We start from the raw sequence: 14571 nt of genomic DNA, 5'->3' as shown, positions 1-14571 counted from the left end.
TTATAGAAACTCATGATAGGAGCAAACCAAATCACTTTGGTGTGACTGAAATTATATAAACTCACAATATTGTGTCTGTGCATAAGGGTAATAATTCTGTTCTGAATAGCTCATTAATTTATGGAGGATTAATCTTTTATCTAGAAATGAAAGATGTGATGGCTGTCCCTAACCCCAATGACAAAGTTGTGAGTGGTTTACAAAGCACATCGAGCAAGCCTATTCCTCTCAAGAACGTTTGTGTCAGAGCAAAGATGATGGATCTAGCTGCCCAGGTAATCACATTCACTCATCTCCAGAATGTTTCAGTAAGAGTTATTATGTTAGACTTTCATGTAGCTGCCTTGCTTCATAAAGTCATGTAACAATATCTATTTGTCTGAAGACTGTGTGTCAGAGTCATAGATTTGATAAATCAAATAAATAAGATAAATTCATTTATCGTTGGGTGAGAGCATGTTGGGAAAGCATAGTGGCACAAGACATTTCAATATCTTTAAAGCATTTATTTATACAGCAGTATTACCTGAAGTTCCACTGGATCACTTCATGAAACATCTTTCCAGTACATGTACTTAGAACAACAATGGATCTTTGTAACTTATACATGTGAACAACATGTATCGTAATCTTTCTGTATCATCTTCAACTCATTTCAATTTCAATTATTGTCCAATATTGGAAATTTGTTTTGCTCACATTTTACAAACTTACATGGAATCAAAATAACTGTACATATATATATCATATACCATAATATAGACATTTTTCAGAGTATTGCTATACAGTAGTTTTATTATGCTATTATAAACAAAATAAGTGACTTATTTTAAGTGTTTGAGTGAACAGGATGGTCCGGAAAGGTTACAAAAATAAATAACATTACATATATAAAGAAGAACGTAAAATTCAGGGCAGCGTTTCTCAAAACCGTCATAACTACAAGTTCACTGACATCCCATTGAAACGTGTGTTAAACTTAATACACGCGTGTCAATGGGATGTCGGTGAACTTGTACTTATGACGGTTTCGTGAGACGCTGCCATAGCATTTTGATTATATTTAGTTTAATATTGATGATTGTTTTGTGTGTGTGTAGGTTGTTATCTTTCAAGAATATGACAATATGAATGCGGAGTCTATTGAAGCTAAGTATGTTTTCCCATTGGAGGACAGTGCTGCTGTATGTGGTTTTGAGGCTTTCATTGGTGATAAGCACATAGTAGGCACAGTCAAAGAGAAAGCTCAGGCACACAAGGAATACAAAGAAGCTATCAGCAAGGGACATGGAGCATACTTGATGGACGAGGAAGCTCCGGTAAGTCATCAATCAATTTTCCTTCTTGTGTTTGTAAATTGGCAACTCTGTTGGTTTTCTTTTGACACAATATTTTCTATAAAGACAGCATGTTCAAAACATGAACATTTTCATGCACCCTACATGTATCATAGATTTTCATTGCATTTCAAATAATTGCCAATTTCTATTAAATGGAATCTTTGTTTTTCTATTCAACTTTATCCTGCCCATTTGAAGATTATAATGCTTATTTTGTATGACAAATCTTATTTCTGACTCATTTTACAGTAATGCTGCAAGTACAGTGGATAAGAATCATTAATAGCACCTTACATTTGAGAAGAGTAGTCTGGTCCCCATAGCTTTCTTGTTCTTAATTTTTTTTTAAATATTTATTTAAAAAATTGTTACAAAATAATTAAGTTATAATTAGAGTCATTTATGTAGAAATTTAAATTTACAAAAAAAATAACAGAAATACCAAAGTCAATCATTATGATTATAAGAAGATTAGCAACCTTCCTGTTAATGTTTTATCATTAGTGATGATAAGATGATAGAACTGTTTTGTTTTTAAAGGATGTGTTTACGGTGAGTGTAGGCAACCTGCCTCCTAAGGTGAAGGTGGTGATTAAGATCACATATGTTGTAGAGCTGTCTGTAGAGGGAGACAAGATAGCTTTCACCCTTCCAGGGAGTGTTGCACCATGGCGTAAAGAGGCTGCTATCTCACAAGTACTGCAGAAAGATGTTGCCACTTTGAAGATCAAAGACCAATCATCAATGTAAGTCTTGAATCATCTAATCTACCTCCCATTATCAATGTAAGTCTTGAATCATCTAATCTACCTCCCATCATCAATGTAAGTCTTGAATCATCTAATCTACCCTCCCATCATCAATGTAAGTCTTGAATCATCTAATCTACCTCCCATCATCAATGTAAGTCTTGAATCATCTAATCTACCTCCCATCATCAATGTAAGTCTTGAATCATCTAATCTACCTCCCATCATCAATGTAAGTCTTGAATCATCTAATCTACCTCCCATCATCAATGTAAGTCTTGAATCATCTAATCTACCTCCCATCATCAATGTAAGTCTTGAATCATCTAATCTACCTCCCATCATCAATGTAAGTCTTGAATCATCTAATCTACCTCCCATTTATTTACTGATTTGAAGGAAGAAGGGTTTTGAGATGTAATAAGTGTGGTGTGTGGTGGTTATTTTACCTGACTAGAAAGCATAAATGCTTGTTAGTAAGCAACCAGAGGACCGACTGCTTTAGGTCCTCTCCGAGGGATCTGGTGGTGAGGATTAATGCCTTACTTTAAGGGCACTAGCGAATTGACTTGGTTTCGAACCCGGGTCGCCGGAATACAGAACCACTGCTCTACCAACTGAGCTATCGTGCCTCCAATATAAGTACAATTGCAAATTAGAAAACTTTGAAGTATCATTGTAAGCTTTAACATCACCCTTAAATGTACTTAATGTAGTTATGTACGTTTATCCTAATTTCTAACGTGAAAGGAGAGATTTTCTATTGACATGTATTGAAATACATTTTAAGATGTACTGTTTTTGTAAACCTTTATAGCATATGTGTATTGTAAATTTAAAGATAGTATGAATTTAAGACATAGCCAAAAATTGATTTTTCACAATAATTTTTGGTGCAGTTTTGCCTATTGTTTTATCAGAAGAAACTTGAATGCATGTATTTAAATCATGACCAAATATTCTACATACCAATGTATTTCTGTTGATTCTGTTCAAGTTTTTGATTTTTATCATGTACCAGTTATTGTATAAAAGCATAACATTTGTGTTTTTTATGTGTAGTTCCTTTTCGCTGGCAGTGTCTATTGAGATGGCAGCAGATATCACATCAATACAATCTAGCACACACCCACTGAAGATCAAGGTAAAATATACTATCACGTCCAAACTATCTACTAATAATCCACTGAAGATCAAGGTAGAATATACTATCACGTCCATACTATCTACTAATACCCCACTGAAGATCAAGGTAGAATATACTATCACGTCCATACTATCTACTAATAACCCACTGAAGATGAAGGTAGAACACACTATCACGTCCATACTATCTACTAATACCCCACTGAAGATCAAGGTAGAATATACTATCACGTCCATACTATCTACTAATACCCCACTGAAGATCAAGGTAGAACACACTATCACGTCCATACTATCTACTAATAACCCACTGAAGATGAAGGTAAAATATACTATCTCGTCCATACTATCTACTAATAATCCACTGAAGATCAAGGTAGAATATACTATCACGTCCATACTATCTTCTAATAATCCACTGAAGATCTAGGTAGAATATACTATCTCGTCCATACTATCTACTAATAATCCACTGAAGATCAAGGTAAAATATACTATCACGTCTATACTATTTACTACTAATCCACTGAAGATGAAGGTAAAATATACTATCTCGTCCATACTATCTACTAATAATCCACTGAAGATCAAGGTAGAATATACTATCTCGTCCATACTATCTACTAATAATCCACTGAAGATCAAGGTAGAATATACTATCTCGTCCATACTATCTACTAATAATCCACTGAAGATCAAGGTAAATTGTATTATATTCCACATACTAAGAATCTTGCTCTATGATTGGTCAAAAGTAAATCACGTGATGAAAGATATTTCGCCCATCATTAATGGGAGAAGCAAAAAGTTTGTTACACTGTGTAGATAGTACTACTATCTACACAGTGCAACACACTTTCACTGAAGATAGAGGTACTATCTATACAGTGCAACGCACTTTCACTCCAAAAGCGCACTAAAATAGGCGTAATTAAGCGCGCATTACCAATGAGCGCAATTAAAACAAATACATGCGCGCACCGTACCCTCAAAGAGTTGGGTTAAACTGTTAAACTTTTTTTGTGTGAATTTGAGCATGGTGTCTTTTATGAAGATGCATACATGTCCTTTTCTTTTTGTAGTTAAATTGTTTTAGATGTGGAATATAAAGCAAATAAACTTTTTGGTTTCAGGCGATGGCAAACTATCACTTCCTCGTCGATCAGAATGTATACGCTATCTTTCCTCAGCTTCGCTTCAGAAAGATAGCTACATCCAGATCGCCTCGGAAGTGATAGTTTGTCCCATCACCTTCACCAATGGTAGTTATTTGCTTACTAATCCACTGAAGATCAAGGTAAAATATACTATCACATCCATACTATCTACTACTAATCCACTGAAGATCAAGGTAAAATATACTATCACATCCATACTATCTACTATTATATTCCACATACTAAGAATCTTGCTGTATGATTGGTCAAAAGAAAATCACGTGATGAAAGATAGTTCGCCCATTATTGATGGGAGAAGCAAAAAGTTTGTTAAACTGTGTACATAGTACTACTATCTACACAGTGCAACGCACTTTCACTGAAGATAGAGGTACTATCTACACAGGGCAACGCACTTTCACTGAAGATTATCCAAAAGCGCACTAAAACAGGCGTAATTAAGCGCGCATTACCAATGAGCACAATTAAAAACAAACACATGCGCGCACTGTACCCTCAAGGGGTTTGGTTAAACTTTTAACTTTTTTGGTGTGAATTTGGGCCTGGTGTCTTTCATGTAGATGCATACACTTCCTCTTCTATTTGTAGATGTGGAATATAATGCAAATAATCACCTTTTGGTTACAGGTGATGGCAAACTATCACTTTCTCGTCGATCAGAATGTGTACGCTATCTTTCCTCAGCTTCGCTTCGTAAAGATAGCTACATCCAGATCGCCTCGGAAGTGATAGTTTGTCCCATCACCTTCACCAACGTTAGTTATTTGCTTACTAATCCACTGAAGATCAAGGTAAAATATACTATCTCGTCCATACTATCTACTAATAATCCACTGAAGATCGAGGTAGAATATACTATCTCGTCCATACTATCTACTAATAATCCACTGAAAATCAAGGTAAAATATACTATCACGTCCATACTATTTACTACTAATTCACTGAAGATCAAGGTAAAATATACTATCACGTCCATACTATCTACTACTAATCTACTGAAAATCAAGGTAAAATATACTGTCACGTCCATATTATTTACTACTTATCCACTGAAGATCAAGGTAGAATATACTATCTTGTCCATACTAACTACTACTAATCCACTGAAGATCAAGGTAAAATATACTATCACGTCCATACTATCTACTACTAATCCACTGAAGATCAGTACAAAATATATATCATTATAGCATTACAAAGATATAGGGTGATTTATAACCACTAGGTACAGAGACAAGCAAAGTCTGTAATCAGGTACTTTAGATTTGTTAATTCATTGGATTGCTGTGTACTGAAATATGTGCTCCTGCAAGTGAAAATATAATTTGTTTCTCCTACAGCAAACAGCAACCAAGGCTGTGATAACCTTGCCAGAGGACTGCACCAGTCTTGGTGAGGGGTTTCAGTTGTTGGTTGGTGTGGTTGATATCCATCGTCCTCGCATGTGGGTTGAGCAGCATCCAGAGAATAAACACAGTCAGGTGACAAACATACATCTTTGAGTTTTATCTACATGTACTATAAAACTAGATTTGCATACACGTGTAATGTAGCCAGTAGAGTCATAGATTGTACCTTCTCCAGCTTTGTTTCTTGTTCTTTATTAGACTTCTTTTCCCTTCTCTCTCTCTCTCTCTCTCTCTCACATACGCACAACATACTGGTATAATTTTCTCTGAGTGTTATTTCTGTTTTTGTGTCTCATTGTCCCCCTATGTCATGGGGTATTAAAGCACTTTTGGTGAATTTAAAGCTATTGCATGACTTTTCTAGATATCTCTTACTGCGATCTTAGAATAAATGCCGTATTCGTTGTCTACGCTAGGCCTCTGATTACCATAAGCTTGAAAACAGTTTTTGTCACCTACGTTCCTCACCCATAGGCATGCATGGTGACCTTTTATCCTGACTTTGAAGCAAGCAACGTTGAGAAGCCAGAGATTATCCTGCTACTAGACTGTTCTAATTCGATGAAAGAAGGTGCTCTTAAGCAAGCAAAGCAGATCCTGCTTTTAACCCTCCATCACATGTCAGATGATAGCATCTTTAATGTGGTGACATTTGGAACAGGTACATTACATCCATTTTTATCTCTAACAAATTCACATCATGTCAAGTTAGATAATTGGAGGAACATGATATCATAAGTACATGCAGTATACGTATCCACAATTCAAGAACAGCAATTAAAACAACAAATTAGATCAAAACATAAAAAAACAGATATAAAAACAATTGACATCAGGTCCAAAACATTGTGTTCATTGTGTAGAGTGGTTGTATTGTTTCTTTGCAGGGTTTGAGGAGTTGTTTGCTAGCAGTCAAGCCAAGACAGAGACCACCATCCTCGCCGCCACCACATTCATCAATCAAGCTTGTGCTACTCAGGGTAATACAGATGCTTGGCGCCCCCTTCAGTCATACTTTCTGCTCCGATCAGAGGGGCTTCAGAATCTTTTTCTTGTATCTGATGGTCATATCAACAACGAGCAAAGTACACTGCATGCTATAGCTCAAAACACACACTCTCGCGTCTTCACCTTTGGTGTCAGGTAAGACACTGCTATTTCTTAGCTCCATCTTAGACAACACAATATTACATATTTATCAAGAGTATATCTAAATAGAAAAAAAGTTATAGTCTTCTTGTTAAATTTGCAATTTTGATTTAAAGAAGATGGATGCTAATCTAGGTAAACAGAGATAATAATAATAATAATATTTAATTTTTATATAGCACTTAATACAAATGTCTCTCAGCGCTTTACAAATATACTATTACCCCGGTCATTAATTATTTCAAATATTGTTACTTAACGTCAGAATTTACCGAGCTGAAAGCAAGCCCATGTAGACCATGTTTAATGGTATATTAAAATTACCGTAATTAACGGTGTATTAACCACACTTTTTTGCCGCAGAAAAAAATTCAAAGTCGGGGGTGCGTCTTATACACGGTACACAATTTTTTTTATTTTTTATTTTTTTTATTTTAAAGTTTTGATTTATGCCCCTCCACCTGGCGCTATGCCTGGCAATGTCTCCCAGCTCAGTAATCGGTGTGTTGACTCACCATTCGGAAACTGGAACAACACTCAAATTTGTCTGTCATCTTGGTTTGAAAGTAATCTTTCTGATATATCTCAATATGTACTTTATAATAATAATTCCTCCAATTTTTCTTCTATTAAATGGCGTACCACAAGGTTCTATCCTAGGTCCTCTACTGTTTTTTAATTTACATTAATGATCTTACACATTCAGCTGCATCTCGTTTTTTAATTAGTTTTTTTAGGGCGAAAAAGAGGGGTGTGGTTAATACACGAGGGTGGTTTATATACCATTAATTACGGTATGTGTTTGTTAATGCTCAACATCACAGAGGTCTATGGGTATGAATGTGAGTCACAGATACCTGCCGCCTCATTCAGCATATTATAGACCCATTACTGGGTGTAGATTATGTACTTTCTTCTTGCTTTGCTCACAAGTACTTATTTGTTTCATCATACATGTATGTACACAAAAATCTTGAGAATATATAAGTAAAACATCAACAGACTTCATGAATGTACTTTGAACTGTAACTGCATGTACCATATATTCTTAACCTTCAGTTCCAGTGCCAACCGACATCTTTTGAAAGGCATGGCCAGAGTTGGCTGTGGTGCTTATGAGTTCTTTGACAACAATGCTAAATCAAGATGGGAAAACAAGGTAATTTGCTCACTATAAACAATTACCTTGCAGACAGATATGTTACCATGTCATTTGAACCTTATATTGCCATATGAAACAAACGCACTATATGTAACTTTGGCAGTGTCTAAAGGCTTCAATACAAAATAAAGTACATGTGCAGACCATTCTGAGGTTGAATAGCAAGTGTTATATTATATTGTATACAGGGCAAGTCCATGGTATTATGTCCCTTATGTTACAGGCATCCTCAACAATTTTAGTCAACCCAGATTATAAAACAAGGAAATTGATATTTTCAATATCAATTGTGGTTCAGTTTCAATTATTCTTGGTAATGTGTGGAACCACATATGAAGGCCGAGTTGTAAGGTTTGATCATATATTTAATGCAGGTGAAGGCTCAGTTGAGCAAGGCCAAGCAACCATCGGTATCATCCCTTGAGGTGGAATGGAAGCAGCATGATAATAACCCTCCGACCCCAGTCCAGGCTCCTTGTCAGCTTACATCACTCTTCAATGGCTCGAGATTGGTAGTCTATGGCTTTGTACAATACTGCACAGAGGTATGTTCAGAGGTTCATGGTTTCGTGTGAGGTCTTTAGTTTTGTTCATAACTATACACAAATTAATGTTTGTCTAGCGAAATAACACAGGGCAAAGATATATTCCTTACGTCTGGAAATACTTATCCCTCAGGGCATCGGTTCACGAAAGTAGGAAATCTCGAAGCTACAATGGAAACAATGTTTTAATCGCCATTTTGATCAAGATATTTTTAGAGTTCCTAATTGACCCTTTTGGGGCATATGGAGAAAAACCTGCTCTTCCATATGAAATTTGTTGTGTTGTGTACAATGGACTCTCCAGTGTTGAGAATACTTGTCTCTACATCGTTTAATGCATCAGGCATTATGAATACATTGCCCATAGTTTGGTGCCACAAATATGATGATAACCTTGTTGAGATGAATAATTTTATCAAGTGTTGTCAGAATGTAAGAGAATTGAAATAAAATCCATTCACTTGATATTACATGTGTATATTTGTTAAATGTTTTTGTTTTGTATGTAGGCTTGTTTAAAGGCCAGCATAGATGGAGAGGAGGTGTCTACAATGGTCTCTACACCAGAGATGTGTATCACAAAGGGACAGGTATGGCATAAATAATCTACTCTTAAATCACTCACAGTTTATTGTCATGCTAATTTACCGTATTTGCCGGCGATAAGGCCGCAGCGCCACATAGGCCGCACCCCAACTTTGACATTTCAAAGAGGGGAAGAAAAAAACAAAAAAACAACAAACAAACGGACAAAACAAAATAATCATAATTTTCTCGTAAAACACTATTTTTTTTTACAAACTGATACCAAATTCATCAATATTCTTATAATTTACTGGAAGTTTAGCTAAAAAAGTGATCACAGGCAGATTTGGTGTCCGGTATACCCCTACCACAATGTATGGTGTAATGCGAAATTGCATGAAATGGAAAACAAAATGGCGACTTCGGATGGATGCTTCGCGGCAGCTCCGTTAAACGGTCCCTTCCTTTACTTTTGCAATACATTGGCACAAACTTAGATCAAGATATATCGGCAAATGTTGTTTTAGGAAGTTATTTTCGTCTTCATGTCAACAATGCAAGATAAACTTGTCGGTAAGATGTGTGGAAATGTCCTGTACCATAGTGGTATAGTTATTGTACTGTTCGTAGTCCCATATGTGCAAATTTGTGCTGGTTTTGACTTACGTTTTTTTTTTTTTTTTTTTTTTTTTACTCTTTCGCCGCAAAGGCCGCACCCCGACTTTTTGATATTTTCCCCAAAAAAATACTGCGGCCTTTACGCCGGCAAATACGGTAGACAAATCACTATCCTATGGAGAGGTGTTTGAGTACATGTACATGTATTGTGGTTCATTCACTTGACTTTCAATTGAGATAGCCTGCCTGAAAGCCCTTGCAGTTTTAAGTGATTTTATTCAACTCACTCCCAGATCCTAATCAAATGAAGGGTCATGCACAGTCACATGTGATTCATTTACTGAGACTATCCCACGTTTTTCATGAAAAAGCGTGCAATAGTTTCCAGTACTATCCCACGTTTTTTTAATGCATGTACATGATGCACAGTAGTGCGCATAGAGGTTAGAGCGCTTATACTGTGTTTGCATAGATTGTGTAATGAACTCATTTGTATAATATTTGTCGTATTAATAGATACCCCTGTACATTGTTGATTTAGATGTTGCACCGTCTGACAGCCCGTGCCGTGATCAGAGATTGGGAGGATGGAACTCTAGATCCAGACAAGACCCATCATGAAGCAAGGAAGAATGAACAGAAGTCATATGTCATTGATCTCAGCAAGAAATATTCCATAGTCACTCAACTAACTAGTTTTGTTGCCATTGAAACAAGGGAAAAGGTGAGAACAGTTTTAAAGTTACTGAATCAATGTAATATGTTACTATTGAAAATAATATTGCTAGTGGCATTCGTTTTTCTCGCAAAGTATGGTCAGCAAGGGATCTAAAAGATCATGATGTTTCGTGTGCCGCTGCTACACTTCGTCAGGTGATAAAATATATTGAAAGCAAGCGTCTTTGATACTTATAGGCTGTGTCCGTTATTATTCTAATTATTTGACCGCTGGTCCAACCAGTCCATCCGCCAACTTGCCTACTTCAGGAACGACCGAGTCTAGTCGTGCGCGCCTGATTTATCCTAAGGTTCGATTGACTGTTTGTAATTTAGTTTTAAAATATAGAATGTATTGATATGTGATTAATCGAATACATTTAAAAATTGCAAATTATCATAGTTCTGTAAAATAAATTTTTTAACGTTTTAATCTTGCAAGTTTTAGGTGATATTTTATGGGAATTCAAAGATTTTATTACGTGTTATTGTCAATGTCCGGGCGTTGTTAGTTCACGTTTAGCGAGCACGCAACGTACGCGTATATGACATTTCACTTTGTATGCACTGTACCTACACTGCAAATGTTCATGCAGCCTTCCTATGACTACATTATGTACGATTATTGCGGTATTACGCGCGATACTCCAACACCGCTCCGATGTACACACAGAGCTTCCTTTGGGAGCTTATGGCGGCATCCGTGTGCTGCGTTCTATATACCCAAGCTTGAACATCCTTAACATCTGACATATCTAATATTCCTTTTGTATGAATTATGATTTATTTTGTATTAATTGTCATTGTTTCATTTCAAACTTTGCCCCCCCCCCACTCAAAACAAAAAAAGAAGAGAAGGACTGACTTTTGTACTTTTGCCAGAGACATTATGCCTTTACTAGGGCTCATGTAGTGTAGTAGTGTATATACTCTTTATGAAAAGTTTCCTTATACTACTAGAGCCCTTCTAATGAAGAAAGAATAATAAAAATGAATTGGAAAGAAAGATGACAGATAAAGAAGGAGAGAGCTGCAGAAAGAGAGAAAACATTTTTTAAAACTATTAAAGAGACATAAGAGTAAGAGGGAAAGAGAGAAACTAATAGAGAGAGAAAGAGAAAAACTAAGGAGAAAAGGACAAAAGAGAGGGAAAAGATGTAAAATAGGAAAACAATTGGGAATGAAAAGACGACTAAAGCTCATTCCTAAATTGATATTTGTTCAAATGCTACACATGCATTAAAAGGTTACAGATGTTTATATTGTGGCAAGTAAAACATGTGGACAGTGTCATAATTCATCAACAATATGTATGTAAATACTAAACATATTTATAAATACAGGCAAATATTACATTCAATTCTGATTCTCCCCCCCCCCCCCTGTCATTTAGGGAGAGGACTTGCAGCAAGGATCTGTAAGCTTGATAAAGCTTGCTGAGACAGAGGAGGTAGACTTTCTTTCCTACATGGATTGGCAGAAGACAGTGAGATTAGATACAGCCCAAGATGTAAGTTTGTTCACCTTTAATCTTAAAGGAGATGAATTGTATGCAGTTTAACCAATCTTGATCGGTTATTCCTGTACAGTACCTGGATTTGAATGGGAGTTTATAATGACTCACACCTTTTTATACTTTGTCATAATAACATGCTATTCTTGAATAGATCATATCACATAATGATATAACATCTCTATGCACTTCCAAAGGGCATTTGGATATTATTACTCCATATTTTAAGCTCCAGCACCCATAGCGCTCAGTGCATTCAAGGAATAAATCTCACATGTTAGTAACCCACTGACTACCCCTGGGTAAAGCAAATGTAGATTAATGTCTTGCCAAAGGTGCTACGACAAAGATTCAAACCCTATTGCCCAAATTCACAAGGGAGGTTTAACTTAAAGGTACTACACTGTATGTTCCATTTGCAGGCCCAAAAAATGAAAAGGTTAAATTCCAACAGCATTTGAAAGAAATACTAATTTAGAACTTCCCTAAAAAAAAGGGGGCTTGAAAATGTCTTTAAATTGGAAAATAACGACTATTAGTTGTCGAATCGACTTAAGAGCTATAGAGCCCGTAAGTAATAGTCTGATTTTCAGACCATTGTACCGAATGGTCTGACGTATTATGCTGCGCAAAGATTCAATCAGTTTAATTTTGGCCATTACCAGAAGTGGGTTATTGATGTAGACAAATGCTCATGTAGGCCTACCCTTTATAGCTCATTTTATGTACAGGTATATTATTACCAAGGAAGAAGAAAAGCCAGCCAGTCACTCAAATAGTATACAAATAATGAATGGTTATGAGTTCAATAGTGCGAATATGTTCATGAGTTGAAAGATTAACATTCTATTCAACGAGGCGTCAGCCGAGTTGAATAGAATTAACGTTAATCTTTCAACGAATGAAAATATTTGCACTATTAAACGAATGAAAAACATTCATTATTTGTTTTATACAACATCGAAGAAGACCTAATAGAACGTTAATCAACAAATTATGCTTTACTCCTTATAAAGATAAATTACAGTTCGAGTCAAGCCTTCTCAATTACATGCAGATTGCCTTCGCGTCAGATACACGCAGGGATACGCGCGCGCACATGCAGCAGAGAGGTACGCAGTCTGCATATAACCAAAAATGCACGGCGCATATAACCAAAAATGCACGACCGTGCAATATACCATCTATTGAATATCATGTGACCAACAATCGTCCAATCAAATGACAAGGATCCACGTAGGTGTTGTATAATGTCTGATAGTGAAGTCTAGCAAGTAAACGAGTTTCCTTGCATAATTTGAATATTAGGACACTGCTAACATTTACATTTCACAGATAGGACATACATGACATATTCATAATTCCTGCAAAGTCCTACAGAATTTGATGTTGGCTGCATAAGGGTCATAGTGTTTTTTTAAACCCCCATTTACATAATTCCTGATTTAAGAATTGGCGCAAATAAGCCTACCTTGCCTTGCGCGAGTATAATATTGGATCGCTGACTGTCGCGCTTATTTTGCGCTAATTTTAGACCGTAGCTTATGTAAATGAAGATTTAACCCTAAGTTAACCGGGGGTGGGGTCAATTTGACTCCCCCCTTGTAGTAATTTAGCGACTACTCCGGAACCGCGGCAGATATTAAGTTTTCCTTTCATGACTTTTTCTTTCGAGTCTTACGCATCTTTTAAAACAATTTTTTTTGAAAATCGGACGTATAGTGATTGATTGATTGATTGATTTGTTTTATTGTCCACATTGAGTGGAAATTCTTCTTTCACATGGTTACAACTATGTACAGTATATGTAGAGCATAAGTCAAATTGAACAAATTTTTAGTTACACATTGCTCATAAATAAACTCAGCAATACATTTTTTTAAAACAATAAATCATACTTTTTAGTGTAGGCCTGTTTTGAAAGCCCCTTTTTGGTAGTCATCTACACAGTGATTTTTTTGACGATTAATCGACTAGTCGGTAGTACAGGTGCAGCGTTATAGCTACGGTGGGCAGCGATGGGCGAGTCCGCCCAGCACGGGAGATTTCCGCCCACTGCTCCCCCCAGCACTAATTTCACATAAAACCTGCTTTAAAGGTGAAATTCATAGAAAATCACAAATATGTCAACTAATGTATCACTAGAAACTGGTAATCTAACAGATGGCCATCGTACAAGTTTTAGGTCAACTACATATCGGGTGATTTATAAAAATACAAATACAACCACCTCCATAGCAGCTGGGATATACGAGAGATTAACCGGAAAAATAACGATGTTTTAATAATGACGTCACCATATGGACCAATACTGCCCAAGCGGACGACATCCCATAAAGAATGAACATAATTGCAAAGCTATTATTTGTCAAATTATAATGAGTTTAGTGTATATAAATGTAATGGCATGTCAAACCATTCAAAAGGGGATATGACCCGATTTTAATAACTAAAATCTTTGGCTTGTACTAAATACACAGGATAGGGGTTAATTAACAATCAACGAAACCAGACTTTCAA

General features: G+C 36.1%; 1 protein-coding gene across 13 annotated transcripts in view; it reads left to right on the top strand.

Moving 5' to 3' along the window:
- Positions 1-14571, top strand: part of LOC577455 (protein mono-ADP-ribosyltransferase PARP4) — a 99030-nt gene that overhangs the window by 23537 nt on the left and 60922 nt on the right. For all 13 annotated transcript variants that reach the window (XM_030994762.1, XM_030994770.1, XM_030994767.1 and 10 more), the window contains exons 15-26: positions 145-275; positions 1101-1319; positions 1881-2086; positions 3152-3233; positions 5754-5894; positions 6297-6483; positions 6710-6965; positions 8031-8130; positions 8508-8678; positions 9188-9268; positions 10363-10545; positions 11932-12048. In XM_030994762.1, coding sequence (XP_030850622.1) covers positions 145-275; positions 1101-1319; positions 1881-2086; positions 3152-3233; positions 5754-5894; positions 6297-6483; positions 6710-6965; positions 8031-8130; positions 8508-8678; positions 9188-9268; positions 10363-10545; positions 11932-12048 — 1874 coding nt within the window. The remainder of the gene's footprint in view (positions 1-144; positions 276-1100; positions 1320-1880; positions 2087-3151; positions 3234-5753; positions 5895-6296; positions 6484-6709; positions 6966-8030; positions 8131-8507; positions 8679-9187; positions 9269-10362; positions 10546-11931; positions 12049-14571) is intronic.

The sequence above is a fragment of the Strongylocentrotus purpuratus genome, unplaced genomic scaffold (genome assembly GCF_000002235.5).
Source record: "Strongylocentrotus purpuratus isolate Spur 01 unplaced genomic scaffold, Spur_5.0 spur5_scaffold_21, whole genome shotgun sequence".
Taxonomy (NCBI): domain Eukaryota; kingdom Metazoa; phylum Echinodermata; class Echinoidea; order Camarodonta; family Strongylocentrotidae; genus Strongylocentrotus; species Strongylocentrotus purpuratus.
Note: the sequence above shows the minus strand (reverse complement) of the source record. Positions and strands in the feature narration are given on the sequence as shown.